Genomic DNA, 26,993 nt, shown 5'->3' with positions numbered 1-26,993 from the left:
TTGCTTCCCTGACATTCTTTATGTTTTATATTTATTTTATTGGATTTTTTTGTATAGAGAAAACTGTTCTGGCAACAAACTTTAGCACATTCTCATTGATGTACTTCTGAGTTTTTGACAAGTTGTGCATTGATTGAGATAGTCTTGACATGCGGGAAATATGTAGTGTAATCGAATACCAACTGTTCCTCAAATCCCCTCTCCCACAGTCTCCCCAACTCTCCCACCCCCTTAATTCGCTCAAACCTTAACATAAGTGATGGTGCTGCACATCCATTGTTGCTTCGCCAGGAGAGCACTAGGTTCTGTTGGACTAGGGGGTGAACCCACCCAAAGTGAACGGTGGCCCTCTTAACTGCGATCTTTCCATATCCCTTGATTGTTGAGTTGTGCATTTCTGCTTGTTTGAGATATGTGTGGCGTCCATGAGGTTTGTGAATGGTGTCGTCCATTAGGATACACTGAATACAGTCAAAACAGTGAGTTTGAACACCAAATTTTTAATTCACACAAAAATATACATGTACTCCTTTAGATTTACTACATCTGGAGTAAAACTATTTGCTTTCTCATTGGTTGTAAGCCATGCTATTCAGCTTTCCTGATGATATGCAGCATGTGTAATTAAGGGGACAAAATCTATGGTGCATTCGGCTGAGTCATTTTGTAGGCATGCGCACCATGCATGTTCTAGCCTACAAAATGATGGAGCATTTTCTTTGACAATCAGCAAATAAAGAAATGCACAAAATTGTTTTTTTGAAGCACAGATGTGGAGAGCAACATAGAATGCACAGACGTGGGTAACCCATAGGGCGCGGATGAGATGAGCCTGGGTGGGGCAACAACATGGATGGCTCACGTGGGGATGGATAGGAGAGGCAGCGGGAAACAGAGATGGAGGGTACAGGTGGAGGGAACAACACTGAGGGCAGGGGAGGGACACAATATGAGGTCGGCGATGGAGTGGAGAAGCAATAGGCGACAGTGAGGGAGGGTGTGGGTGGTTGAAGCCAAAGGGAGAATAGGGAAATTGAGGTAAAACAGATGGTGGGGCTGGGGAGGAGAAGCAAGGGGCTTGAGAGTAACATAAAGTCCACATTTGTAAAGCGCACAATCACCCGTAAGGGTCTCTAGGCGCTGGGGGCCGTCGGGAAGATTAAGCGAGCTATTGCCCAGAGTCACATGGTGCTGGGCTAACCTGCCGCCGGAGCCGGGGATCGAACCGTGGTCCCCAGATTCCAGCGTCAGTCGCCCTGGCCGCGGCGCCACACCTCTCCCCAACATGGATAGTGTGCAGGAGAAACACATGAGAAGGCAACATGGGTATGGACACCACAACATGGATGCGGGTGGGGATGAGCACACAGTGACAGAGAGCAACACAGTACAGATGGAGAGAATTACACAAGAGAGACAGCTGGGAAACTCCCGTACTCCGGGAGCACTTAAACAAAAAGTAAAAAAACAGTGCTTGAAAAGCAAGTAGTGGAACTACTGAAGCCAGCCAGACTAAAAAGTTGAAAAAAGCACTAGGCTTCATGAGAGGTCAAACACAAGCTTGACAAGCTAGGACAGGAATAAGAAGCAGGCAAATGAGAGTGAGAGGAGAGCCAACCAATGGCAATCAATGGGTGGTCTCCAAACCCCTATGTTCTTGGTAAGCCCACAATAAATCTTTAAATCTTTAAAGCCAACCCCTGGTAGGCAGTGGGACACCACCACATCACTCTGGGACACCACAAATAAAACAATTACAGTTAATTGTGTTTGTGCCTGGGTGTTAATGGATTTTATTGTCTATGGCCTGGCAGCCCCATTCCTAGAAGGAGATGGTGAATGGTCTTTTCTTTTTGCACGTTATTTATGGTCTGGTGGACGTGGTACAGGTAGGCTTTTTTTATTTATTTATTAGTTTTCACTTTTATATGGCGCAAACTTTACCCGCAGGTATCAGAGTGCTTTAAATCAGCATGCTTATAACAAGCAAGACTAGCACTCTATATGACTGCCAACGTTGCTTAGCATAAGCAACAGCTAACCATTCACAAACAATGTTTATATACCAATTGCAAATTAAAGAAAAAAAATTAATGCAAAGCATTGTCATTTACAATGCCAGTAACTCAAACTTTAATGCTGCGAGACCTATTGCATTGCAAATGCTTGTTAAATTACTTTTAGCCATGCTGCACAGCCGAGCTTCTGTACTGCATGGCTAAGGAACATTGACAAAGCCAATAGCTCTCATAAGCGAAACCTATTGGCTTTCCTAATGCTTTTGTATTAAAGTGATAGCTCAGCGAGCTAAACACTGAATGCACAGATCTACGTGCAACCTACAGTAATACATCCGAATCCCTCACGGTGTGTCACCCTTTCAAAGCCAATAGAATGTGATATCTTGGGTTACCACACCAATTATTAAAAGTGCCAAGAAGCAGCTCATTCTGTTGTATGAGATGTGTTAATGGACAGCCGATTGCTTGATCACACATAGTGCATCACTGCTGGAGAGTGGGGGCGAGAGGTTGCATTTTTCAGGCGCAAGGAATGGGCTTGCATTGTCGCTTGCTGATAGATAAGGGGTGCATAAACCTCTAACAGGACCAGGAGACAGAATCATTGAGCCCACCAGGCAAACAATGTCACTCTCCCCCCACCCAGTTGCTGTTTTCTGACAACCAGAGGGGAATGAGCAGCTACTAGGCAAAATCAAATGGTCGTCAGAGACCCCTAGGAAAAAAGGTCTGACAATACAGACCTGGTTAATGATGGTAAGACCAGAGGCCTGGGAAAAAAGAAGCAGGGGCCTGCAGAGGGGTGCCCCCGAAGAGGAAACGGGTACACAGTCATTCTTATGCAGTACTAGTAGAGACATCTGTGGAGGCAGTTTGATTGCTACCTTTCCATAGCTCCTGCATTCGTATGCTGGTTATGGAACCTGGCCACTTTGCACGTTGAAACGCCTGTGGTTGTGAAGTGTAGATTAGCCTGCATATTTTAGTTTCAAGCATTGGCCACTGTTGGAAGCCGGAGTCCCAGTCCCGCACCACTGTCACCAATTGCGAGACCCGGGACTCCTCACTCAACCTTAGGCCAAGTAAGGACACCGTTTGAGATAGCGGTACAAAAGGGGGTGGTGATGGACGGAGCATCTGCACCAGTCAAACACTCACACCCAGTCAACAGATCTGGGTTTAATCCATCACCGTTCTTTAGCCCACTGTGCCACCCAAGTTCAGACATGGCCATATGCAAATCAGTCTGACCCTGAGCCTCATGGGAACAGTCCTACCCGAACTGCCAAGCCATGCCTCCCCTGGACCGGAATCAAGCTTCCTAGGACCGGTTTCTGCATTCCAACCGTCTTCAGCCAGGCTTGCTTGAATCCAGTGGCAAAGTGAGCAAGGGACTCACGTCTGAGCATACCCTGCCAACGTATGACGAAAAAGCGGTACAAAAGGGGGTGGTGATGGACGGAGCATCTGCTCCAATCAAACACTCACACCCAGTCAACAGATCTGGGTTTAATCCATCACCGTTCTTTAGCCCACTGTGCCACCCCAGTTCAGACAGGGCCATATGCAAATCAGTCTGACCCTGTGCCTCATGGGAATAGTCCAGCCCAAACTGCCAAGCCATGCCTTCCCTGGACCGGAAACAAGCTTCCTAGGATCGGTTTCTGGCATTCCAGCCGTCTTCAGCCAGGCTTGCTTGAATCCAGTGGCAAAGTGAGCAAGGGACTCAACGTCTGAGCATACCCTGCCAACTTATGGCGACAAAGCGGTACAAAAGGGGGTGGTGATGGACGGAGCATCTGCACCAATCAAACACTCACACCCAGTCAACAAATCTGGGTTTAATCCATCACCGTTCTTTAGCACACTGTGCCACCCCAGTTCAGACATGGCCATGGTTGTTAAATATTTTGGAGGAGCATTTTGGGCTGTTTTTTTTCTCCTTCACTCTCCTTGTATTTTTAAATGGGATCTGTGGTAGTTTTTTTTTTTCCTAGGCTGGTTACCCTGGGCCGTTTTTTTCATCTTCCGGGCCGCCGTCACTGACGCCCGTGGTAGGAGAGTAATTAATTTCAGGCCCTGCACTGAAAAGCAAGCCTTGCGCAGCCTAACTTGGCTGCCTGAGAATGACTGCACTCGCAGGCTTTGCAGCCAGTCAGCACAGCGCCCAGGGAATGAGAAATCTGAGGGCAGGGATTTGTGTCCTGCACTGCCTCCTGGCTTCAATCCGAGGCTTGGGACTGTCACCTTCACTAAAAGCCGTGCTGTAGAAAACAATCATTTGTAGAGCCTTTCAGTCAAATATGCAGGCAAACTGACAGTCCTTTATGATGTTTTATTTTTTTTACATAAACGCTTTTGAAATGGACAGACTTGCAGGGTTGCCTCATTGGACAGCCGGACTCAGCTCTCTAAATTAGCAAACTATCCTTTTAGGTAGACTCGAAAATCACATGCTTTCCCTGGGCCCAGGGCTTTAAGTAGGGGGGGGGGGCGGGCCTGGAGGGGGTCTGAGCACCCTCAGTTTTTTGGGGGGGCCTCGAAAGGGGTCTCTAGGGGGCTCTATTTTTGGGCCTCAAAGGTCAAAGGTAGGGTGACCAGACGTCCTGGTTTTTGTTGGTGTTTCGGGTGAGCATGCGCGTGCACTGCTTAAGGCGCGACGTCATTGTAGCAGGAAGGGAAATCCTTTAAAGAGAGACACTTTCTCTCGAGATTTCCCAGGGCCACCTACGTCATTGTGCCAGCCATCGGCACAACAACAGCTGGTTAGGACCGGCACGACCCTGCTTTTATGGCCTGCAGCAAGATTTCTCCAGCAACCAGTGTGACCCTGCTCTGCCTTAAAGCAAGACGGGACGAGGGTCTACAACAGAATCCAGCAACAGTGAAAATGAAACTTACCTTCGTGACGCCTCCCCAGCCCTACCAGCACCGTCTGGACCCTGCCTCCACATCAGAGCTGCCTCAGCCAGGATCCTTCTGAAGCCACACAAGACTTGCCCTCCCAGCCTGCAAGCCCGGAATGTGAGTATTTTAATAGCCGTTTTTTTTATTCCCCTTCCCCGCAGCTTTCTCATTCCGCCGCAAAGCGCCATCCATCTTTTTCTAAACACTCTCACTGTCAATGCTGACTTGTTCTGTTTATTGATTTATATATGCAGTGGTAAAGCTCCCTCATAGAAAGCACTGCGTATGCGTAGACAAGATTGAACAGCCCTCAGAAGGGAAATCAAGGCAAATATTGAGCACCACTGGTTCCCCAGAATTCGAAAATATTGTTACAATATTACGGTTTAGACCACGCCCCTACTCGGTTTGGACACAACCCTTTACACAATTTGCCACGCCCCTTTTAGAGCACCTCCCAGGTTTTTGTTCCCACTTAAAGCCCTGCCTGGGCTCTGTTGTCCAATATAACGGGCAAGAGAAGGCATACTGTACTGAGAAGGCATGTCCTTTATGCACAAATATAAACAAATCACTCTGTCACTTTAGGGCCGCTTGCTCTCCTCAAACGTAGAAAATACATCCAAAACGCCCATTCGCCCAGTACGTCTGCTGACTTTCACGCTCCCAACCCCCCCCCCCCACGAGACAGCCAGTAACCCAAGGGCTCCAAGTCGAAGGCCCAACGTAGCAGAAACTATGTAACTTTTTTACAATGGCCTTCCACTGAAATGGGGATAAACATTTTAACAATTCAAAATGCGGCGCAAGAGTGTCGTAAACCGGTTGCAGCACCCAGCTCACCAGCCGCCAACAGATTGAGGGTTATTCGGGCTCAAATTTTTAAAACTTTTTTGCAGAAAAGTTAACAAAACAATAAAAAAAATGAACATACAACATAATAATTTGAAATCACAGTTCATCTTCGTTAATCTAATTTAAAATGATTTGAGGTTATTTAAAAACTAAAGTTCTGAATGTATTTTTTATTTGATTTAGTTTGCTCTGAGAGGAAACACATGGCACTCAAACAGGGGGAAATACAAACTGCTTTCCGAATGTGGCAGTACCCACATGTTCAGGTAATATCTGAAATCATGTTTCTGTTTGCATAATCTGCACCAACACACATCTTTGGGCATTCAGAACCTTTCAACCTGAACCATCATCACCGACATTTTACACTGGCTATGAAGCACTTTGAAGTGACTAGATTGGGCGTGTGACTTGGCACAAAACTACAAAAGTAAATAAAGTAAAAAAATTGATGGTTCAGAGAGCGTTAATGGTAGCTTTAGAGAGTGGGTTACTTCTTGTTCGGCACAGAATCACCCATGTCACTAGCTTGCTCATATAGCCATTTCTTTGGCTCCCTTCATATCTAGCCTTCATATTTGTCACTGCCTTTTTACCCGTTTTTTCCCTCTCCTCCGTCTCATGGACACCCACTGTTCCTATTTTCAGCCTGCTCAGTATTTGTTAACTCTACATAGTATCATGCTTCCCACTTCCTGACTCAAGTACCGGTCTTGGAGGCAGTATCCTTGCGTTATTGGTGTGTGCCCTTAAGAGTGAAGGATGGCGAGAAAGAAGTTAGGGAACAGTAGCAGAAAGAAGATGGCAAAAGGCAAAGAGGAGGGAAGGTGAGAAGGTGGGGATAAGATGGAGCAGAATGGGGAAGTAAGGAGGAAAAAGTAGCAGGAAAAATGGGCAGAGAGGAAGTAAGAGGAGCAAGGATGAGAAATAATCAAAGATGGAGAGATTTTACAGGACAGGAAATGAGAGAAGAAAGTGAGGGGAGCAAGAAACAGGAGTTGTGGAAGAGAAGACAGAGGGGGATAGGAAGACCAAAGTAAGAAAAAGAGGAGAAGCAAAAGATTGATAGAAGTGGGAGGGAGCATAAGAGGTTTTATCATTGGACAATAGGAGGTGAGAGATTAAGATAAAGAACGAGGAAACAAAGGAAAGGAGTAGTGAGCAGGGGAAAGAAGGTGCAAAGAAAACGTAGTATATTCATAGCTGCCAACTGTTCCGCTTTTGCCGGGACAGACCTGACAAGTTGGAGACTGTCCTGGGTTATTCACTATCCCGGGTCAGTCCTGGCATGCCTGCGTTGGCGCATGATTGGCGAATCACTTCGCTGTGCACGATTTGCAGATTGCTCACTTTAATCCATTAAAATACAACTTGATATCTGTCCTATGTGTATCTAAAACCTCTTGTGGAGTTTTTTTTGTCAGGAATTCAGCAGATGACACTCCTGTATTTGTTTTGAAATGTTATCAACATATTGCTGTACTTTTCTTAATCTAGGTATTTCAAGAGCCAAAAGTGAGCGTTACATTATACTAGTTATGTGGCTTTTACAGAGCTTTGGGGGCAGTGGGTGTGGTACATTTTCAAGTAAGTAATTGATAGCTGTGCTGCAAACTGTTCCTGGATTTTTTTCAAATGCTGCCAACTATGGTACAATATGAAAAATCTGCTTCAAAATGCACAGTTTTTGCCACTTAAAAACTCAGGAGTGGAGGGCCCCTCAACTCCTTCGTGTAGTAGTTGGGCTCTCTCCTTTCGTTCAGTTACCCTTTGCAGTATTGGGGCTGGTATGACAACATTTGCAAGAGATCTTTTTGGTTCCCATATAGCCCTGTCTTGGGGCAAGACATACTGGGTGTGCCTTTAACATTTCCTTCAACAGGAGAAAATGGAGTCAGCTGCCAAAGTTTATCTTTGACATCTTCAGCTCTGCTTCTTAGACCAACAGCACTTTGAATACCCGGAATTTCATATGCATGCTTGTAATGTTAAAAGAGAAACTAATAGTACTAGAATACAATGTGCTGTTGAAGCTTGATGATCAGGTGGCTATCTATAACTTACTGGTGGGCGTGTTAGCATTTACTAAACATGAAGATGCTATTGAACAGGAGGTGGGGGTTGGGGCGGGGGGTAAGCAGCCGCGGTCCATGCAGGTAACAGCGGTGGGGAAGTGGGGCTGGGTTGAGGTACGATGCAGAGTGGAAATTAAATAAATAATTCATTTTTCCTCGGCATCGTCCTTTGAAATCCCCCATTTCCCTGCCCCACTGCTGTTACATGCACGGTCCGCGGCTGGGGTTAAGATCTCGTTTTTATATTGTGTGTTATGTCTTTCCAGAAAAAAAGGATGAATTTATCGAAGACTGATTGTGAAAATGCAAAACCAAGCTCAGCCAACTGTGTGGAGGTGAGAATCTTTCAGGGGAAGTGATGTCAGTGATAACATGGGTGGAGAAGGCATTGTAGCATATTGATGTTATGTGCACTAGAATCCTTGTGGTTCCGGGGTGGACCCAGAACAGGAACTACATGATATGTGGGACGTGTCGGGGTGTGGTTATGGGAAGTATGATGTAATGTACAGTGTGCGAGTGAATGCTGGAGAATAAAGTAATGCTTAACCACAGCTCCCACATGGCGTGATCTATTTACATTCTCCAGGACTGGGGAAGACGCTACTGGCATGGAGGTCTTGGAAGTTAGTAACTTTGGTCGGCAAGCACAGCGATCAAAGCCTCCCGAGCACTTGTAAAGCAACTTCAGTATTCTGCTTTAAAGAAAAAGTTCTAGGGCTTTTCATTCAAAGAACATTACCAAAAATGCAAACATTTCCCAACAGTTTGCATTGATGTCCAAAATGTTTTTGGAAGCGGCGGCGATAATGGTGTACATGCACTTTTTAAGGTTTGTGCAAGGATGGGAAAACTCTTGCTTTTTTCCCTTTCTTATCCACAACCAAACTATTTTATGTTACTTGTTTGTATGATGCTTTATGCTACTGTCAGGTCTGGGGAAATAAAAAAAAAGAAGCGGAAAGGGAGACGAAATGAGAAGACAAGATAGAGGAAATGAGGCATGATGTAGTGGTCTATCTGACAGTGCAAGTGCCTGTTAGGACACAGAGATAGTAGGCTCTGAGTAGGGGGCCTAAGACGTTTATTTAAAACAAGTTTTCCAATTTGCATACATCAAGGCTTATAACAGTATAACATATAGATGCATATCATTACCAGTAGACCTTTGTACATCTGGATGTCATATAGCCGATTAATGTCAACATCAGGATGCAACCCCTTATTTGCCTTTTTACATTCAGGTAAGTACATACCCCCATTTAAAGACCAGCACTACGTGGGGAATCTAATCGCATTTCCATCTCGCTGATGCAGTGATCTTTCTTAACATGTTAGGTGTATATGACCATGTTTTCCCCTCCGCCTCAAAGGCTCCCACTTCAGTTATCAAGCTGAATTATTCCCGCCTGAATACAAGATTTCAATTTGAGTGCTCCCTCAAATATTCCACCAGGGGTTCCCAAATTTCTCTGGGGTTAGATGAAGCAGGTAGCAGCTCTGCATAGCTCGATAGCTGGTCCTTGAAGTAGATAGTGTGAGATCCAGTCCTTAAATTTAGGGGCTTGCCCTCTGCCCAACCTGCATGCCACTCTTCGTTTGGCTAAGAAGAGACCTAATGCAATGAACTTTTTGTGTGGCATCTGTATGTCAGTTATGTGGCCCAAGAGCGCAAGTAAAGGGGACATGAGAAGCGGGACGCCAATAATTGCTGATAACGCGGCCAACACTTCCTGCCAATATCTTATGGCCTGGTACTCCCCCAAGTCCCCTTTTTACCTTTGTTACCTACGGCCAGCCCTTGCCCGGATGGGGTCTCCCTCCCTCCTTCAAGGCAAGTATTTTTGACCACACCAATTTTTAGATTTTTGGATTAGGGGGGAGTCACACCCCGCCGTATTTATTACAAAAATTAAAAAACATTATTTATTAACATTATTTACAATTACACAGAAAGGCCAGATACATTGTTAGGCCGATGATGTCACATGGCTAACCTTAACTCTAATACACATGACACTCCTACTGTTAATCTAACAATGCATATATACACTTTCTGCGTGTCCCCTCTAAAGCCTACGGCAAGGTCAATGACTGGCAGCCTCCTGATCCCAGCAAACTACAAGAAATTACTCCGCCGGAGTTGGCTTGCGCAGGGGGTACAGCTTATCGGACGGATACTTTCCCCCGGGCCCCCCCTACGCCCTGTGCCTTAAACTCCATAACGGGGGCTGCAGAAATTATGCATACTTGCGCCCTTAGACCTCGGTGCATTGCTGTGCAAGATGTATAAAACCCGCACCTTCCGTACGGCATCTCTTACATCGGTCGTCATTCCTCAGCCTGTGTCTCACTGAGAACAAATGGTAGTGGTTATAAGAAGAACAATCAGCACCTCCGTAACATTTTGAAAAAGTCTAGAAGAACTACGTATGTATGCGTGCTCAATACAAACCCTGTGCCACTTATTCAGTGTTGTCCTGAATGAGGAAAACCAAGATTCCCCTCAAAAGCTTAGAGTATCGTTGGAATGCTGAAGTCACGTTGATGCAGACAGCGACACGTTTTTCATCATGTATACGACTTCTCTAAGGCTCGAAATCGGACTGTAGAAGACACAGATAAGATCCGTAGTCCTCTAATCATTTTGTGGAATAGTAGAGTAAAACGATAGAAAAAATCACAATGTCAAGTGTCGAGATGGAAAATGGTACTTGGAGACGCTTGGGAGGAATGTGCCTCGTATAGTACACAAGATCGAAGGTGCGTAGCTGAGGGGGACACTACTTATCAGTAGGTATCTGTCAAATATTGGTGCCCTTATGTGTCAAAACTGTGCGGGACCATATCTACGGAACGGGGTGTCGCTCACTTGAATCAGTCACGGACACTGATGCTAATATACATTGGTGCACTTTCGGATCTGTCTACGAGTCTCTTGACTCTAACTACTTTTAAGATTGTTCCCGTTCCTATTTTAACAATACTTTAAGCTTCATTGACATTTCTTATACTGACATTATTTCATTTGGATTGTCTTGTATTTGAACCATATAAGACTGTGCACATAATTGTTTTATTCTCCATTGGCTTGTCAGTAATTAAAATTGACTGACAACAAAGTCAGTGTCTGAAACAATTTTGCTGTGCTCTATATTGTAAAATTTGCATTCCTCAGCCTGTATATGCGTAGCCGTGCAGGTGTGTAATAAGTTCTATGCAAATATTTAAAATGTATGATTCTCAGTCGGCTACTCGCCGTGATGGCTTCTGTCTGTGTGCAGCAGTATGTCCATTGCTTATCCCTCAGTGGGGCAGCTAGGCCCTGATCCCATGACTCTCTGGCCCCCTGCTTCAGCTGTGGTTGCTCTAGTAGCGATGTGTGGTAAATGTTGGACACTGCATGTGCAGGCCCTTTTCAATAAAGTCTCCAGTGTGTCTGGTTCTTGTGGGAAATCAGGGATATTGGCCCTGTCTTCATGCCTCAAGTGTAAGTATAGGAATACCTCCAGCGGGGTGACATTTTCTCCTATCATGAGTTCTTGCCTGTCCTGGAACGTGCCCTCATCGTATAGGTCGCCCCAGACTTGAAGGCCACTTTTGTGGAGCATTTTCCCAGCACACAGCCTCCTGTGTGACCGGTATAGTTGGGATGGATGGCAGAGGTCTCAGCGGGGAATATAGCACAGGTTTGCACACTAATGTAGCTATGTGTTTCAAGCCCGGTTGGTGCAAGTGACCACATGATGGGGGACTCTCACTCCAGGGACGCACTTTCCCAAGAATGAGTTTGGGGGCTTAGGCATCATGCATCCCTGCTCTGTAGCCAGGTGTGGCATGAATGGTGGTGGGTTGAGCCAATATACAGCATAGTGAGTTTGGGCAATACAGATCCATGTCTGGGGCCTCAAAACTACCACTAGAGAATGGCTGCGTCATGGTTCGCCATCCCACTCGGGGCTGTTTCCCACCCCAAGCTAATTTAACCCCTTCCACGCTCATGACGAGCTCAGCTCGTCATGAGTTACACCTGTCGTACTCTCATGACGAGCTGAGCTCGTCATGTAACGCGGCTTTTCGCAAAACTCAGCGCACAGCGGGAAAACCCGCAGCGCGCATGGGGTTAATAAGCAATGAACGAAGGGTATAAAAAAAGGGACACCCCAGAGAGCAGGGTATGTTTATATATAGGTTTAATGATTTGGGCAATACAATCATCTTCATCAATGCCACTCTGCCAGCAAGTGAAAGGGGTAGCGCTATCCATCGTGCCATCCAATTAGTATTTGCTTCAATGACTGTGCAGTAATTTGCGCTAAGTGTTTCCTCTCTGTTCCTTGTTATCACTACACCTAAATATTTTATTTCCGACTCACACCATTTCAGTGGCAATTCCAGAGGTAACAGTACTGTGCTGGGCTTGAGAGGAAAGATCTGTGATTTGGCTCAATTACTTCCTATCCCAGAAAGGTTCCAAAATCTGTTAAATTCTCATAGAATGGGGTTGAGACTGATGTGTGGGTCATGTAAATAGAGTGTGATGTCATCAGCATATAGTGGCACTAATATCTGTTGTGAGGGATACTGTATAGTGCATTGTCTATGGTGTTGCCGTAATTTAGCCGCTAGAGGTTCAATGGCAAGGGCAAAAAGTAACAGAGAGAGAGGGCATCCTTGTCGAGTGCCTTTCGTGTTGGGAATCAGGGTGGACTTTAGACCATTGATCTGTATGGCGGCCTCTGGTTGGGAGTATAGTAGCTTTATCCATGCCAAGAATGGTGGAGGGAGGTCTATCCTGTCCAATATTGTGAACATATAATCCCTTTCAAGGGAATCAAAGGCTTTTGTGGCATCCCAAAAAATCCTAGTTGGAGAAATCTCAGGATTCACATTGTGTAGTAGCCCAAACGTGGTGCGCAACTTATGGGAGGTGGCTCTACCAGGTATAAAGCCTGATTGATCTGGGAGGACCAGCCCTAGGATCAATAGTTACAGCCTATTTGCAATAAACTTCACTAGCATTTTGGTGTCACAATTCATCAGTGATATGGGTCTGTATGCCTCACTCTTACTGGCATCCTTGCCCGGCTTGAGTAGGAAAATGATCAAAGCCTGCCCCATGGACATCTGGAGGTTCCCACATTCTCTGGCTTCTTCGAAGACCAATTTGAGAAATGGGGCTAATTGGCCGTTATAGCAGTTATAGATATGAACAGGTAGCCGTCAGGCCCAGGGGCCTTACCCGAGCGCACGCCCATTGTAGCAGCTCGAATTTCCTCCTCTTCAATGCCGGCAGAGAGGAATTCTTTGCAGGAGTCATTGATCCATCCAAGGGCGCTGTCCATCCAGTAGGTTACGGCATCAGCGGGAGGCTGCCTATGTGTGAATACGTTGAGAATATCCTGTGAGTCAATATGTCTATCGCTCTCCTCGTCTAGTATTTCCAGGATTTGGTTAGAGAATCTGGGGGTTCTCGCTGCTTCAGCTAGAGCTCTTCCAGGGCGTTCATCCTCCCCATAGACCCTCGCCCTGTGGTATTTAGAGCGGAACTTGGACTCAAGTTCGCCTCGGCAGAGTAATCTATTAGCAGTTCTTTAAGTTGTGCCTTCAATTGTGCAGTGGGGGTATTAGTTAGGCGCTCCTCTATCTGTTTGATGCCTTTTTCTAGTGAGTGTAGAGCCCCCTAATCGTGCGCAAGAACCCTCCACCCTTGGCCTTACATTTCCCACGTATTGTGACCGTAAAGCTTTCCCACACACACGCTAATGTTGGGACACTGTCTTGATTGCGGGGAAAGAATTCCTCAATTTCCTGTTGGATCTCTTCACAGAAGGCTCTCTATTTAACAGAGTTGTGGGCTGTAATCTCCAAGATCAATATGGGGATTCCCTACCTGGCGGGGTTAATTTCAGTAGCACCTCCAAGCATCAAACAGCTGGTGGTCTGCACCGCTGTCTGACAGGTGTTTAGCCAGTTGCAGGTGTGAGGGCGAGAGCGCGTGCGAGCGATCAGCAAGCGGGTCGAGTGCTATATTGAAACCCCCCCCATATGATAAAGGTGGAGCCTATCGCTAAAATGCAGCCCCATAGCCTGTCAAAATATTCAACATCGTCAATATTTGGGCCATAGCAGCTCACCAGCGTTACCGTGTGATCCACCAGTCTGCCCCACATCACTCTAGACCTGCCTTGCGGGTCTTGAAAGTCCCCTATATGCAATACGTTACGCCAGTCTTGACCAGGATGGCTGTGCCTCTAGCGTATGTCGATTATGCCTAAAAGAAGCTGAATGCCGCCCATCTTTTTCCAAAGGAAGGTGTTGTTTTGGGGTCAAGGTGCGTCTCTTGTAACATTGCCACCTGTATTTGGTGTCTAGCTAGGTACCCCAAAATCTGTCTGCACTTGCAGGGATCGCGGAGTCCTCGTACATTCCATGTCAAGAAATTGTATGTGAGTGCCGTGGGCGGGTTTGTCTTAGTTGTGGCACCATGTTGTCACTTGCTATGGTGTCTCTGTGGGAGCTGTCGCGCTGACTATGTACAGAGTGGTTTAAGTATGTTCAATGCAGCATGGACATCTGGTTTACCTTTGCATTGCCATATTGGATAAGTATAACAACAAGTCCGTCCCTCCCCCGCCCACACCTACGGCCCAATCCTGCATGCGAATAATATCCCTCCCAACAATGCCCCCTAATGATCCAGTCCATCATACATTCTTTAGACCACTTTGGACCCCCAGAGGGGTAGATGGTCAGTCATAAGAGCATGTGTATAGCAAACAGTGTTATCTGAGGGCAGACCGGGGTAATACCCATCATAGTAAAAAAGGAAAAACAAATAAGCAACTTTAAGCAAACAAGATACATTATTCCGTTGATTCCCAATGGGAAGTGCACCAAAGAGGGCATTTGCACTCCCTGCTGGGAAGCTGGTATGTCTGGGAACTCATTTAGCTAGCTCATCAGCTCCCGCTGTGTTATATGTGCAATTTCATGCCAAAAATGCGAGTGTCCATCTCGGTGCCGGTCCGATTATATGCATCAAAGGCCTGTCATGGGTTAAGTGTGTAAACTCTTCATGTGTAGGGGTGGCCATTACCTTTGTGTTAACAGTCTTTAGTCTCCTTCAGGAGCCAGGGAAGACCATCTAGAAACTGGGTCTTCATCGCGTACGGAGGGCAGCCGCCTCTTTATGTTGATTAGGAAGTCCTGAGTTTGTTGTGGGGTATTAAAGATGTGCGTCCTCCCACGATAAGGGACTCGTAACCTGGTGGTGTATAGCATTGAGTATTGTATGTTAGCTAAGCTTGCTGAAGTTTGCCCTTGAACGCCAGGAATTTCCTTCTTGCCTCCTGCACCGCCATAGTGAAGTCTGGGTACATCGACACTTTGTTCCCTTCGTGTATATTAACTCTTTCTTTTCTCTAGCTAATCTCAGCAATGTGTCACGATCTTGGTAATTAAGCAGTCGTGCTAGGATTGAGCTTGGGGGAGATCCCGCTGGCTGCCTAGCCGCGAGTGATCGGTGGGCTCTCTCTACCACCAGGAATTTGAAGAGCGCATCCACCCCTAAGAGTCCCAACAGCATTTTCCCCACGTTTTCCTTCATGCGGCCTGTGGCAGTGGATTCCGGGACCCCCAGTATGCGGACGTTGTTCCTGCGCGAGGGCGCCTTCAAGTCTTCATTCTTTGCACTATGATTTTTAATATCTTTTCCATGTCTTGGAGGCTTTCTTGGCCCACTGAGGAGGTGTGCTCTAAGGTGGATTAGGTTGTTCCGTTTCAGCTATGCATCCGTCATGCTTCTCCAGTGTCTGCGTGATAAAGTCCATTCGCATATTCATTGCGTCCATGGACTCAGTGGATGTCAGGCTGTTATGCAGCGTGAGATGTAATGACTTTATATCCGCATCTTGTGGATCACTTGATTTGGGGCTGTCTTCTTCTTGCTGCAGCTCTGGGTCTGTTGAGGAATTAAGGCCGGTTCTCCACGCTGTGAATTGTAGTTTGTCTTGCTTTCCATCCGAGTGGCCCATGGTGCAGTCGCTTCGGCCCTTTGGGCTGGTGCAGTTTAAGTTGCAGAAGGTTTGGGCTGTACATATCCGTGCTGAACCTCCCTATAGGGTGTATAGGCCTCATGCAGTGTACCTATGTTTGTTTATGCTGGCTTGTGGATGAAGGACTGTGCCCTCCCACCTGCCACAGCAAGGATTGCTGTGTATCATGTCCTTGTGTAATCTCAAGCAGTTATTGGGTCCGTAGTCTGGCTGAGTCGGTCCAATCCCAGCGAGTGTTTTGGGGCAAGATCAGCAGTGATTTTCCTCAATGGGGTTGGCAGCACACTGGTAGTTTCAGCGCCCTTTCGACACGTCAGCCCCGGGGTCTGGGTCGTATTTCTCGTCTGCGGCCCGCCGCCTCACAGTTTCTCCCCGCGGGCCGCACGCAGGTCATTCCTCACTTCACTGAAGGCGCCGCAGCTCAGAACCCAGCGCAGAGCTCGTGGGCAGTCAGGTAATGCGTCTCAGTGGGTTGGGGAGGCGACCGCGCCTGTGCCCCCGCTGCTTCGTGGGGCGTTCAGCCTCTCCGACTACAGTCTTCCGGTCTAAGTGGTCTCAAACCAGACATTGATCGCTCCGGTCTCAGTTACAGGTCAGGCTTGTCCCAGGCCGAGCGTGTCGTCAGCCAGCAGCTCGCAGTCCAGGCACGCGAGCCCCCGCACAGTTAGGTGACTCGCATGGCAGCCACTCGCACACAGCAGCACTGAATCATAAATTTCACTGCTCACTGCCGCAGTAGGTCGCTCCCGGGCCGCTGTCTTGATTAATGCTCCATCTCCTCCGCCATCTTGTTGCTTTCGTAGGCCGCAGCCGGGAGCCCACAGCATCAAATTGTTTATGCGTGCTCTCCTCGGCTCCCGAACACTGCATTAGTCACACCGTGTTTTGCCTAAGTCAGTCTGAAGTGCTGGGTGATTTCGCCACCTCAGTACGTTAGATTCTGGTGGATGATATTCCTGGGCTGCAAGAGCGTTACAGGAGCGATGCCATCTTGCACACCAACTCTCTAGCACCCCCTGGGGCCCAAGATGTTTGATCAGAAATTAGGAAGAGAAGGAGCAGGAAATGAATAGGGAGAGAAGCAGGAGTGGGTTTGGGGAAACAAAAAAAGGTGGAGGTGGAGGTAGAAGTGAAGTTGTGTTAGGAAAGTAAGGATTAGAATCAGAGCATGGCAGAATCTTATAAATCTTGGTACACTGTTTGAGTAATAATAGCAAAGGCCAGAAATGACCCTGAGAGAAAGGAGGCCTCCTCCTGCTTTATATTGTCTACAGTCAGATTTCTCCTGCACTCTCCTTGTAAAGGCAAATTTTTCAGTTTGCCCCTGCCCATGAGACAGAGGGAAGGAGGGCGAGTTGTGTGGCTAATAATGCCCCTAGATGCCTGGACGTATGTGATGAGATTAGCATCTTTGTTAAAGGAGGAGCTCTCCATAGACAGTAGTAGGCCAGACTCTGGAACTTGCTTAGCGTAGAGTGATTTAGACTGAGGGTTCAGCGCTTAAGACACGAACCTAGAGTACCCACCTGGCTACTGTCCTGAGACTTTTGAGCTTTGGGCCAAACAGGGACAGTGCTTGCATTCAGGAAACATGAAAGTGATGGGAACACAACTCCACCCACTATGCATCAGGATTTCTGGAGGAACTGTAGGTAGTGCTTAGAGGATAAGAAGTTTGAAGTGAGTGATATGCAAAAAACCAACTTTCTTGATATGTTCTGTACTTTTCTGCATTTCTAGCTTTACTTGCAGAATATATTGTCGAAGTACGTGTAATCCGAATTAACTCAACAAAAATAAAGGAAAGGTTCGCCGTGGAAAAGAAAGCTTTTTTAATACTGGTCTCCTTCTCATTTTCTCAGCTCGGTACTTCTGAAGAGGAAGAGAGCTGCACAAGCCATACTGATGCAGAGGATGATGGACAAAAGATGCCAACAGCAGAAGAGCCAAAGGAGGTGAGGGATGAAGGGCCGCAGGAGCATGGAAACACAGAGGGCACTTGAAGTGTGAGGGGTGGGGGTTGTGTTATCAGTGGTGTACAGGCACAGGCAGTGTGAGAGTCCCTGGGGTAATACCATGATGCACAGACTTGTGATGTTCCCTGAGGGTGATACAAGAGGTGTGAAGTTACATGAGTCCTGAGGCTCCGGCTGGCCTGTGTAACCAGTGATGCTGATACTGAGAGTGTGAGGATATCTCTGAAGGAATCTTGCTCTGATCCAGAGGTACCTGTGAATTTGTGACAGAAGCTCGTACTGGAGAACCATAGTTATTGATAAGTACATTATACTGTGTAAAGCTCTTTGCTGGGTGCTATCAGCCATGCACCACAGTGCTATTGTTAAAAGAGTTTTCATCAGTGTGGTACAGGAACAAAATGTGTGAGTTTCCCTGCTGGAGTTAACAGTGATAAAAAATTGAGAGTGGTTGTATAGCATTACAGTGTAGCAGATCGCGGCTGTGCTTATCAATATGTATTTGTATTACGGCAACCTTAATAATGCAGCTTGATCATACATGTTAACTTATTGTGGGGTCTGTAGCTGCATGTGTACGTGTATGGATGGCAATTTCTGGAAACGCAGCCCTGAAGCATGGCCTACAGGCGGATGTAGGATTTGACACAATTGATAGACTGTCTAAAAGGGACTCAGCCCTTTCGCTGTGCCTCTTGGATGGGTATTCTAGGCCAGTGATCGCCCTGTCATCGCCCTGTTTGACAGTGCTGCCTCTGGCTATTACATCTTTCTGATTTACTCTACTAGCACTGTCAATCAGTTGCAGGTCACAGCATCAGGATCCCAACATCTTGCTTCAGACTCAGAATCCCATCATATCAAAGACACTCAGTGTTTCACGTTGCATTAAGGCTGATTTGTATGCAGTTTTCTCCAGCTCTGTTTGTAAGAGGTGAAGATCTATGGATGAAACTCTTTGTTGGGGGGTGCATAGCTCACCAAGCTATATTTACAGAATTGCCCACATGTAACAGAAGGATCTCTGCAACAAAAGCATTAACACACTATGCTGTGTTCCATAAATACAAATATGTGACCTTCATGCTGCGCCCTGCAGGATCTACTTTAGCTGTTATGCTACTTTATGAGTCAAGCCTGCAACTATCTTGCTGACAAGCCCACCAATCTCTAGTGGTTCCTGTGACGCTCACAGCCAGAATAGCATCAGATTGTACACTAAGAAGTTTAAAAAAGAAAAATAACTCAGGACAGCAGGCCTTTTCCTTCTGTGCACTCAGTGTCTGGAACAACATCCTCATATCCATCAGGACGTCCCGACACTGCTCCTGTTTAGGAAAGAGTTGAAGAGTCCCCTTGTTTAAGAACACTACATCACAAATGCATGAACTGTCCATAAACCTGCTTCCTGTCCTATTACTTGAAGTTTTTATGCTTGTCTTTGACCATGTCAGGTCTCCACTACCTTTTGGCTAGGGTCGCACTATAGAAATACCATATACATGCATTTTCCAGCAGAGTTATCTTACTACCATTATACTATGAAACTTGCTGGATACACAAATATCTCTTTAGCAGGTGCCATAATCCAACAGGACAACTTAACTGCAGTCTGTTTGTGACCAATTAGGTAAGCTATACTAACTTTACAATCACCTTAGTCCTTGTTGCCAATTTCTTTGGGACAGTAGTTCTAAAGAATAACGTGGCAGCTGACCTGTTGACGCCACTCCTCATCAGGCCGGCTTTAGCACTGGTGGCGCCCAGTGTGACAATGTTTGGTGGTGTTTGTTTGCACACTCATACCAATGTAGAGTGTCAGAGCACTTTAGATCACACACACTACGCAGAGACAATCCATCTTAGTTGTGTAAATCAGTGTATAGGAAATGTTACGTAAGACAGAAGACTACAAGGTGTGGGAGTCACATGTTATCCATACTGGCAGACAGTATAGTTTAATAGTGCTTGGTCTGGAGAAGCACGGACTCAGAATTTAAAACATAACTCCAGGCTTGGGCGTTCTCTTTAACCCCTTCCATGCTGATGACGGCCCCAGTCCGTCATGCATCACATGGGCGTGTGCTGATGACGGCTGGGGGCCGTCATGATCCCGCCCACTCTTTAAAACGGCCGCACAGCACGAAAATTCGCCGCGCATGCAAGGGGTTAATAATCAGAAATGATTTCTATCCAAATTAACCCTTTTTCCAATACAGGATAATGAAAGACTGGGGAAAAAAATCCTAATATTCAAAATTTTTACCTTGTAGTTTGCATGCAGCTGTTTAATGGCGGATAATAGCTCACTGTTCTGTGTTAGGATTTTAACTTATAAACTGCACATAACAAAAGGACCTCTCAAACAAAAGCAGTAACCTACTCACCTGTAAACATTATGTGTACTTTGTGATCTGCATGGTACATGGACTTTGCAGCAGGCATATTAACCCACTGCGCGACCTTACCATGAGTCAAAACTTCCACTAGACAAACCTCTGATCGCTCTAGGAAGAATATTAAGCACCTGAGATATCTTGACATTTTTATTGTTGCCTGAAAAATGCTGGAGGCCAGCAACTTGGCAGCAGGTACTTTTCAAACCATAATATACTTGCAAACATGACGCCCCCACCCGAAGTCAGCGCTGGGGGTCAGTCGCACTGGTCGCACCGCCATAGAGCCAGCCATGCCTCATGACTCCGTCCCCAGTCTCCCACCAATAGACTCCAAACTTACTGGTTCCAGAGGCAATTTTATTTTCATTTCCAGGACTGTCGATGCACAGTTCAGTGACTTGAGAGCTGGAGAAAATGACAACCAGAGACCCTGCAAACATGTTTGCATTTTGTGTTACGTTCAATGGAGAGGAAGTGTTGTCACTTCCTAGGCGAGGCTCAGAAACCGACAGCTGATGCTAAGGGGCAGGGAATTAGGCTGAAGCTTGCTTCATTGCTATGCTGGGCAGTGGCTAGCTTCTTTCCAGACAAGACAAATCATTCTTATATGTGATAACTTCAGGTAGAGGTGTGCGAACCGGCCAGGTATTGAGAACCGAGCGAATTATCTGGCTTTTCTTGAAGCGCACTATCCGAGCCAACAAAATATATGCTATGTAAATCATTCAACAAAACTCGTGTACAAACTGAAAAAGACTCTTCAAAATTCAAAAAAGTGCATTTTGTTATTACAAAAGATTACATCACTGCATTGAGTGCCATTTATTACAAGTGAAAGTTTCTAAAATGTTACTTGGAAACATTCATAGCCTACGAAGCGCCGATGATGAGGCTATCAGTGAACCAAGAGGCAAGTCACTTGTCAGGTGCCCCCTTTGTGGTGCCTAGGTTGGTATAGATGGAATAACTTTACAAACTATGGCAACACACATGTTGCTACTGTACTGTCCCCTGCGTAGCATTACAGGCTTCCACCCCTGCCCTGAATGATCACAGCTGAAGTTTATCTGGTATCCAGGGGCAGCTCTTCTGCTAAGGCGGAGGAGCGTAGCCCTACTCCTCATAGAGCAGTGACAAGGGAAAATATAAAATGAGAGCAAGGTTATTATCGTTTTATTTTTGGTTGCTGCAGGCTGGGTTCGGGCAGGGCCGGGCAGGGGGCTCAGTGTGGGAGGAGGAGAGGACTGTGCACACTAAGTGCTCATGACTTGTTGGCCGGCCTTTTCGGCTGGCCAAGCAGCCATGTGCACTTTGCATATTCCCCACCTGCCTGTAATGGACTGCCTGGTGGGGAATGTGCACAGGTCCCTGTCCCGATCTGAGCGACAATTCACAGCGCTCAGACCAATCACAAAGCTGCATTGCAGCGTTGTGATTGGCTCAGGGGAGCCTGTGTGCCGGGTGCTTCCTGCAGATTCTTCCCGGAGCAGAGAAGTGGAGGAGAGACACGGCTGTCAGAAAAGGTAAGTGTTTGTTTGTTTTTATATTCCACCCCCAACCTCCCTCCCCCGTTCCCTACCAGCCGCCACTGCTGGTATCCTGATATTTCTTTGGCATACTCAAGTCTAGCATGTGAACTGAGGCATAGGCTTTTCATCCTGGTTTTATGACCCAGAGTATGCTCTGCGCTCTGGAGAGTGCTCCAAGCGTGTGCTCTAGTTGACATGTTTATACTATCCATGCCATGGGTCAGATTCATTAAGAGGAGTAGTGGCAGCGTACTGTTTCTCTGATTGATGGTACCAACCCCACCTATCCTTCTGTTCAGGGATAAGTGTGGTACCTATGAGCCCCACTTGTGAACAATTCAGCTGGATTGTAATGACCAGAATCTGCACTGACATTTCAGTGTGGGTATTGTATGTTGGTGACTGGTAACAGGACTCCACATTGTTTGTGTGTGACTGCATAAAAAGGGTGATCCATTTTGATTACCTCTGGTGAAACATAGCACATGATGGAGGGTGAGGTACAGTCTCCCCACACAGTGGATGTGTACTGTGGGCCCTGCTGAGCTAGAGGGCGTAACCTCAGATAATTAAGTGTGTTGAGATGGAGGCAGGGCAGCCTTGGTGATTTCATTGTGAACTGCTAGCAACAGTCTGATGATTCTCTCTTGCTCACACTTCCATTCTGGTTGATAGTGGTGCACAGGCGTTGAGTCACCAGATTCTGTTGTGAAAGAAAGGGATTCTTCTGGGCATGGTCTGCCCCCTCTCTCTTCCGAGAGCTACTCCAGAAGGCTGATGACAGCTACATGCAGCCTTCACCCTTCATTGTGTTCATGTTTTGGGTGCTTCAGTTGGAGCCAGCGTAGTCACTCCCTGCTGTGAGAGCCCTCACCTTTGTCAAAGAATGTGTCTGGTCTGCAGAAAGAAAAATGAACTATGAAGAGGAAATGCTTCAACCTGGTTTATGGACATTCAATCAATCAATCAGTCATTTGTTAAGCGCACTACATACCCGTGAGGGTCTCAAGGCGCTGGGGGGGGGGGCCGCAACTGATCGAACAGCCAGGTCTTTAGTGTCCTCCTGAAGGTCAGCAGGTCTTGGGTCTGTCGTAGGCTCAGTGGGAGGGTGTTCCGTGTCTTGGCGGCGAGGTGGGAGAAGGATCTCCCGCCAATGGTTGTTCTTCGGATGTGTAGGACGGTGGCGAGTGAGAGGTCGGCGGAGCGTAGCTGGCTCTTGGGGTTGTAGAAGGAGAGCCGTCTGTTGAGGTAGGCTGGGCCGATCTTATGGAGTGCCTTGTGTGCGTGAATGAGGAGCTTGAAGGATATCCTCTTGTTGACGGGGAGCCAGTACAGGTTTATCAGGTGGGGGTTGATGTGGCCGTGTCGTGGTACATCGAGGATCAGTAATGCCGAGGCTTTTTGGATGTGGTGTAGTCGATTGATGAGCTTGGTCGGGGCCCCCTCTGTAGAGGGCGTTTCCGTAGTCGAGTCTGCTGCTGATGAGGGCCTAGGTGACTGCCTTTCTTGTATCTGTCGTGATCCATCTGTAGATCTTGCGGAGCATGTGGAGGGTGTTGAAGCAAGAGGAGGAGACGGCGTTGACTTGCTTGGTCATTGAGGGCGTTGAGTCAAGGATGATTCCCAGGTTGCGTGCGTGGTCAGTGGGGGTTGGGGCTGCCCCCAGTGCTGTTGGCCACCAGGAGTCGTCCCAGGCTGACGGGTTGGAGCCGAGGATGAGGACCTCCATCTTGTCCGAGTTCAGCTTAAGACGGCTGATCTTCATCCAGTCGGCGATGACCTTCATTCCTTCATGGAGGTTGGCTTTGGCGGTGATGGGGTCCTTGGTGAGGGAGAGGATCAGTTGGGTGTCGTCGGCGTAGGAGATTATGTTGAGGTCGTGCTGTAGGGCGACGTGTGCAAGCGGGGCCATGTAAATGTTGAACAGTGTCGGGCTGAGGGAGGATCCTTGGGGGACATTGACAGTTTGATCAGCGTTCCACTGTCTGGAAAATGTCTATGGAACAGGGACTCAAACTATCCCACTTGGTTCCAGTTTCTTCACTGGCCCAAGAAGGCAGTGCTCTGCAGAGTACACGAAGGACTGCTGAGATCCAGGGCTGGCATTGTTGATCAACAGTCTCCCAGAGGTGAGGGGACATCACCTGGAGTCTCTACATCTTGGTGAAGTACCCTAGGTCTGTCTGGTGGCCTGGCCTGGTAAGAGAATAAAAAGAATGCCTCAGCCTTCAGGAAGAGACTGCCCTAGTAGGAGCCCGCTGCTGCGCATGGAACGTGGCGCAGCCGAGAAGAAGCAGGTTGAACAGGTAAGTGTAACTTGTGCTCACCTGAGACATGAGAGAGTCTCCTGGCCTCCCTAAGAGTATCCACAACATGCCAAGTGAGAAGAATTGTACTATGACCCAGTATGACTTGAGTACGACTCCAGTGCTACTCTGGTATGCCTGTCATCTGCCACTCTGCAATAATATAGAGCCTTGTGTCAAAGACTCGAGACCGCTCGGTGAAAGGATTCCTGTCAACGAGGGACCAGGGATGCTGCTGAACCTACGCTGCTCCCGCCCTGTGCCAAGACCATAGGTACGGTAAAGAAACATCTATTGTCAATGCTAAGTCGCATGAGAGATATGTGAAGTATATTAGGTATTTTAATGAGATGACATTATACATTTTCTCTTATATTTATACTTATTTTTAAAAAAATTTGTAAAATAAGTTCACAAAAGGTTTTTTAGTGTAATGGTTTTAAAAAGACTAAACACCAGAATAAAAAAACTTGAACTATGCCAAGAGCAGAGGATGCGGGCCACCAGCCTGCACTCTTGGGAACTACGAGCGGGCCGGCTTCCTGTGCTCTGGTCAACAGCCGCCACAAGCTGGTGTGTTCCAAGTGCCCAATCCACCAAGTAACTTGAGCTGCATGATCTTGAACATTGACTACATCTCTCTGGTAAAATTCCAATGCGTTATTTAACTCAGTGGGAATGAATTCTCCTAAAGAAGTGTGGGATACAGACTGACATGTGGGTCATAGAACCATAGAAGCCTCATGTTACCAGTTTACAGTGAGCTTGCACCTTTGCCAGATTTATGACTCACAAAGTTAACTTAAGGGAAGGCAGTATACTTCATTATAAGGCTGATCTCACTTCTTACCCCTGACTAATCCATGACAGATTGTAAGGGAGGCTCAACCCCTGAGAGAGTGCAATTACATGAAGGTCTGGGTGATCAGCACCAGTTCAATGCAGAGCTCGGCTTCAGAGAGACTTTCTCGAAGAGCTCCCACAGTAGGCTTTTTACAGTTTCCATTATTCCTTGGGGCAGAGGGTAGCAGTGCAAGTGGCTGATTGTCAAGGCCCTTTACAGTGCTGTCAAAGTGCCTTCAGAGGAGCAGTTTGAATAATCATTAGTGTGACATCCCTCTCGAAGCACTTTCACAGCACTCCCACATGTGTTCATAACCCGCTCATATTCAGGGCCAAGAGCTGGGCAGCATCCCCACTGCAGAATGGCAAGGGTGGCTAGGAAGCTGTCTTGGACCATTAGGAAAGAACTGGGTTGCCAGGCAGAACATACATATAACCAATGTTCCCTCTAATTTGTCTCCTTTGTGTGCGGCAGTGTAAAGTGTCTGTGCACTGCAGCCAAGGCTGTGTGCACGAGGAAACTGACCATGCACGTGATATGTACATGGTGTTCTAGTTTATGCCGAAGAGGTATGTGCTCACGTGTTTCCTTATTAAACAGGTTCATAAACCTGTACAGCACGCCTGTCTCTTCAGTGCTTGATAAGCAATGTGAAAATTATGCACAAAGAGTTCAAAACAAAGCATTCACATTTGAGGCAAAAGAGTGAGACGAACAAATACCCATTTAGTGGCTGATTTATTGAAAGTGAGACCAAAAAAGCTGAGATTAATCCCGGCTTCCTCCTTAACCAAACAGTGTGACATTAGGCAAATATTGCATTTTAACAATCCTCCATGTTATGCATTATCGCATATGAAACCACTTTCCGATACATTAGTTCAGAATACGAGGAAACAATTTTGCTGGATTTAATAGACTATAATGTTGCTTTACTTATAAGAATGTGGGCCACATGCGGGGTGCATATAACAAATTACTTGCATCTTAGTTTACAAACATGTAGCCAGGGTGAGGGAAAGGCATGTATTCTTCTAAGATCACGTTTAAAAACCCTCACTTTTAATTAGTACTTCTCAGTGAAATGGTTTAATGTGACATATTAATGTCAAGTTTTTGTTTACTAAAGAAAGGTACTTTTTATATTTTGAAGAGACTTCAACATATGCTAGTTGATGTTTGCTGCATGATTTAGATGACAAACGTATCAGGGCTCAGCTTGTACAAGGTCTAAAATTGCACAGACATAGGGGCATGTGCACTGATGCAAGAAGAGTAAGCTAGCTGGCTGAGCTTTATCTTTTTTTTTTTATTTCAATTTTTTTTTTTATTGAGAGTAAATTTTCCATATACAGAAACAAAACAGTCGTCATACTTTGTACTGTTCTTACAATGTTGCGGCCTGGTGGGGGCCTAGAGAGAGAGAAGAAAAGAAGAGAGAAGGAAAAAGGAGAGGGGGGGTCACACAACTAGAAGCAGGGAACAACCCACTCACCTACAAGGCACTACAGCAGACAACCTCCCTACCAGACAAGGAGTTCTACGAATTCCTAAAAATCAAAGCAGCAATCACCAAAGCAAGCCTCTCGAAACTTAAACCCACCATCATACAGTACGCACAAAACTTAAACAAGACAGGCCACCAAACAGCGCAAATTTACAAGTTAATCATACCACGCACCACAACTCTAAACAATAAGACACTGGCCTTTTGGGAGGGGACCATACAAAGACCGCTGAATGAGGAAGAAAGAGCCAAACTATGGACGTCAGCGTCCAAAAACAAAATCACGCCACAACTAGCACAAACCAAATACTGGTTACTCCACAGGCTACACTGGACACCAGCGAAACTAGGGAAAGTTGGAGCTAGCGAGAGTAACACATGCTGGAATTGCCAGAAGGCAACAGGAGACCTATCCCACATGATATACGAGCTTTATCTTTTTAATTATCACCCCAGGAGTGGAATGGGTGGGCCAAGAACAGCAGAAGCCATCCCTGCAGCATCAACTGCCCGCTGG

General features: G+C 46.6%; 1 protein-coding gene across 1 annotated transcript in view; it reads left to right on the top strand.

Moving 5' to 3' along the window:
• The window catches only part of CIMIP4 (ciliary microtubule inner protein 4), a 553,487-nt gene that overhangs the window by 89,265 nt on the left and 437,229 nt on the right, over positions 1-26,993 (top strand). The window contains exons 6-7 of the mRNA XM_078683876.1: positions 8,125-8,193; positions 17,778-17,870. Of these exons, the coding sequence (XP_078540002.1) occupies positions 8,125-8,193; positions 17,778-17,870 (162 nt within the window). The remainder of the gene's footprint in view (positions 1-8,124; positions 8,194-17,777; positions 17,871-26,993) is intronic.

This window comes from Lissotriton helveticus, chromosome 1_1 (assembly GCF_964261635.1).
Source record: "Lissotriton helveticus chromosome 1_1, aLisHel1.1, whole genome shotgun sequence".
In the NCBI taxonomy this organism is placed as follows: domain Eukaryota; kingdom Metazoa; phylum Chordata; class Amphibia; order Caudata; family Salamandridae; genus Lissotriton; species Lissotriton helveticus.
The sequence above is the reverse complement of the archived record's forward strand: the minus strand, read 5'-3'. Positions and strand labels throughout refer to the sequence as shown.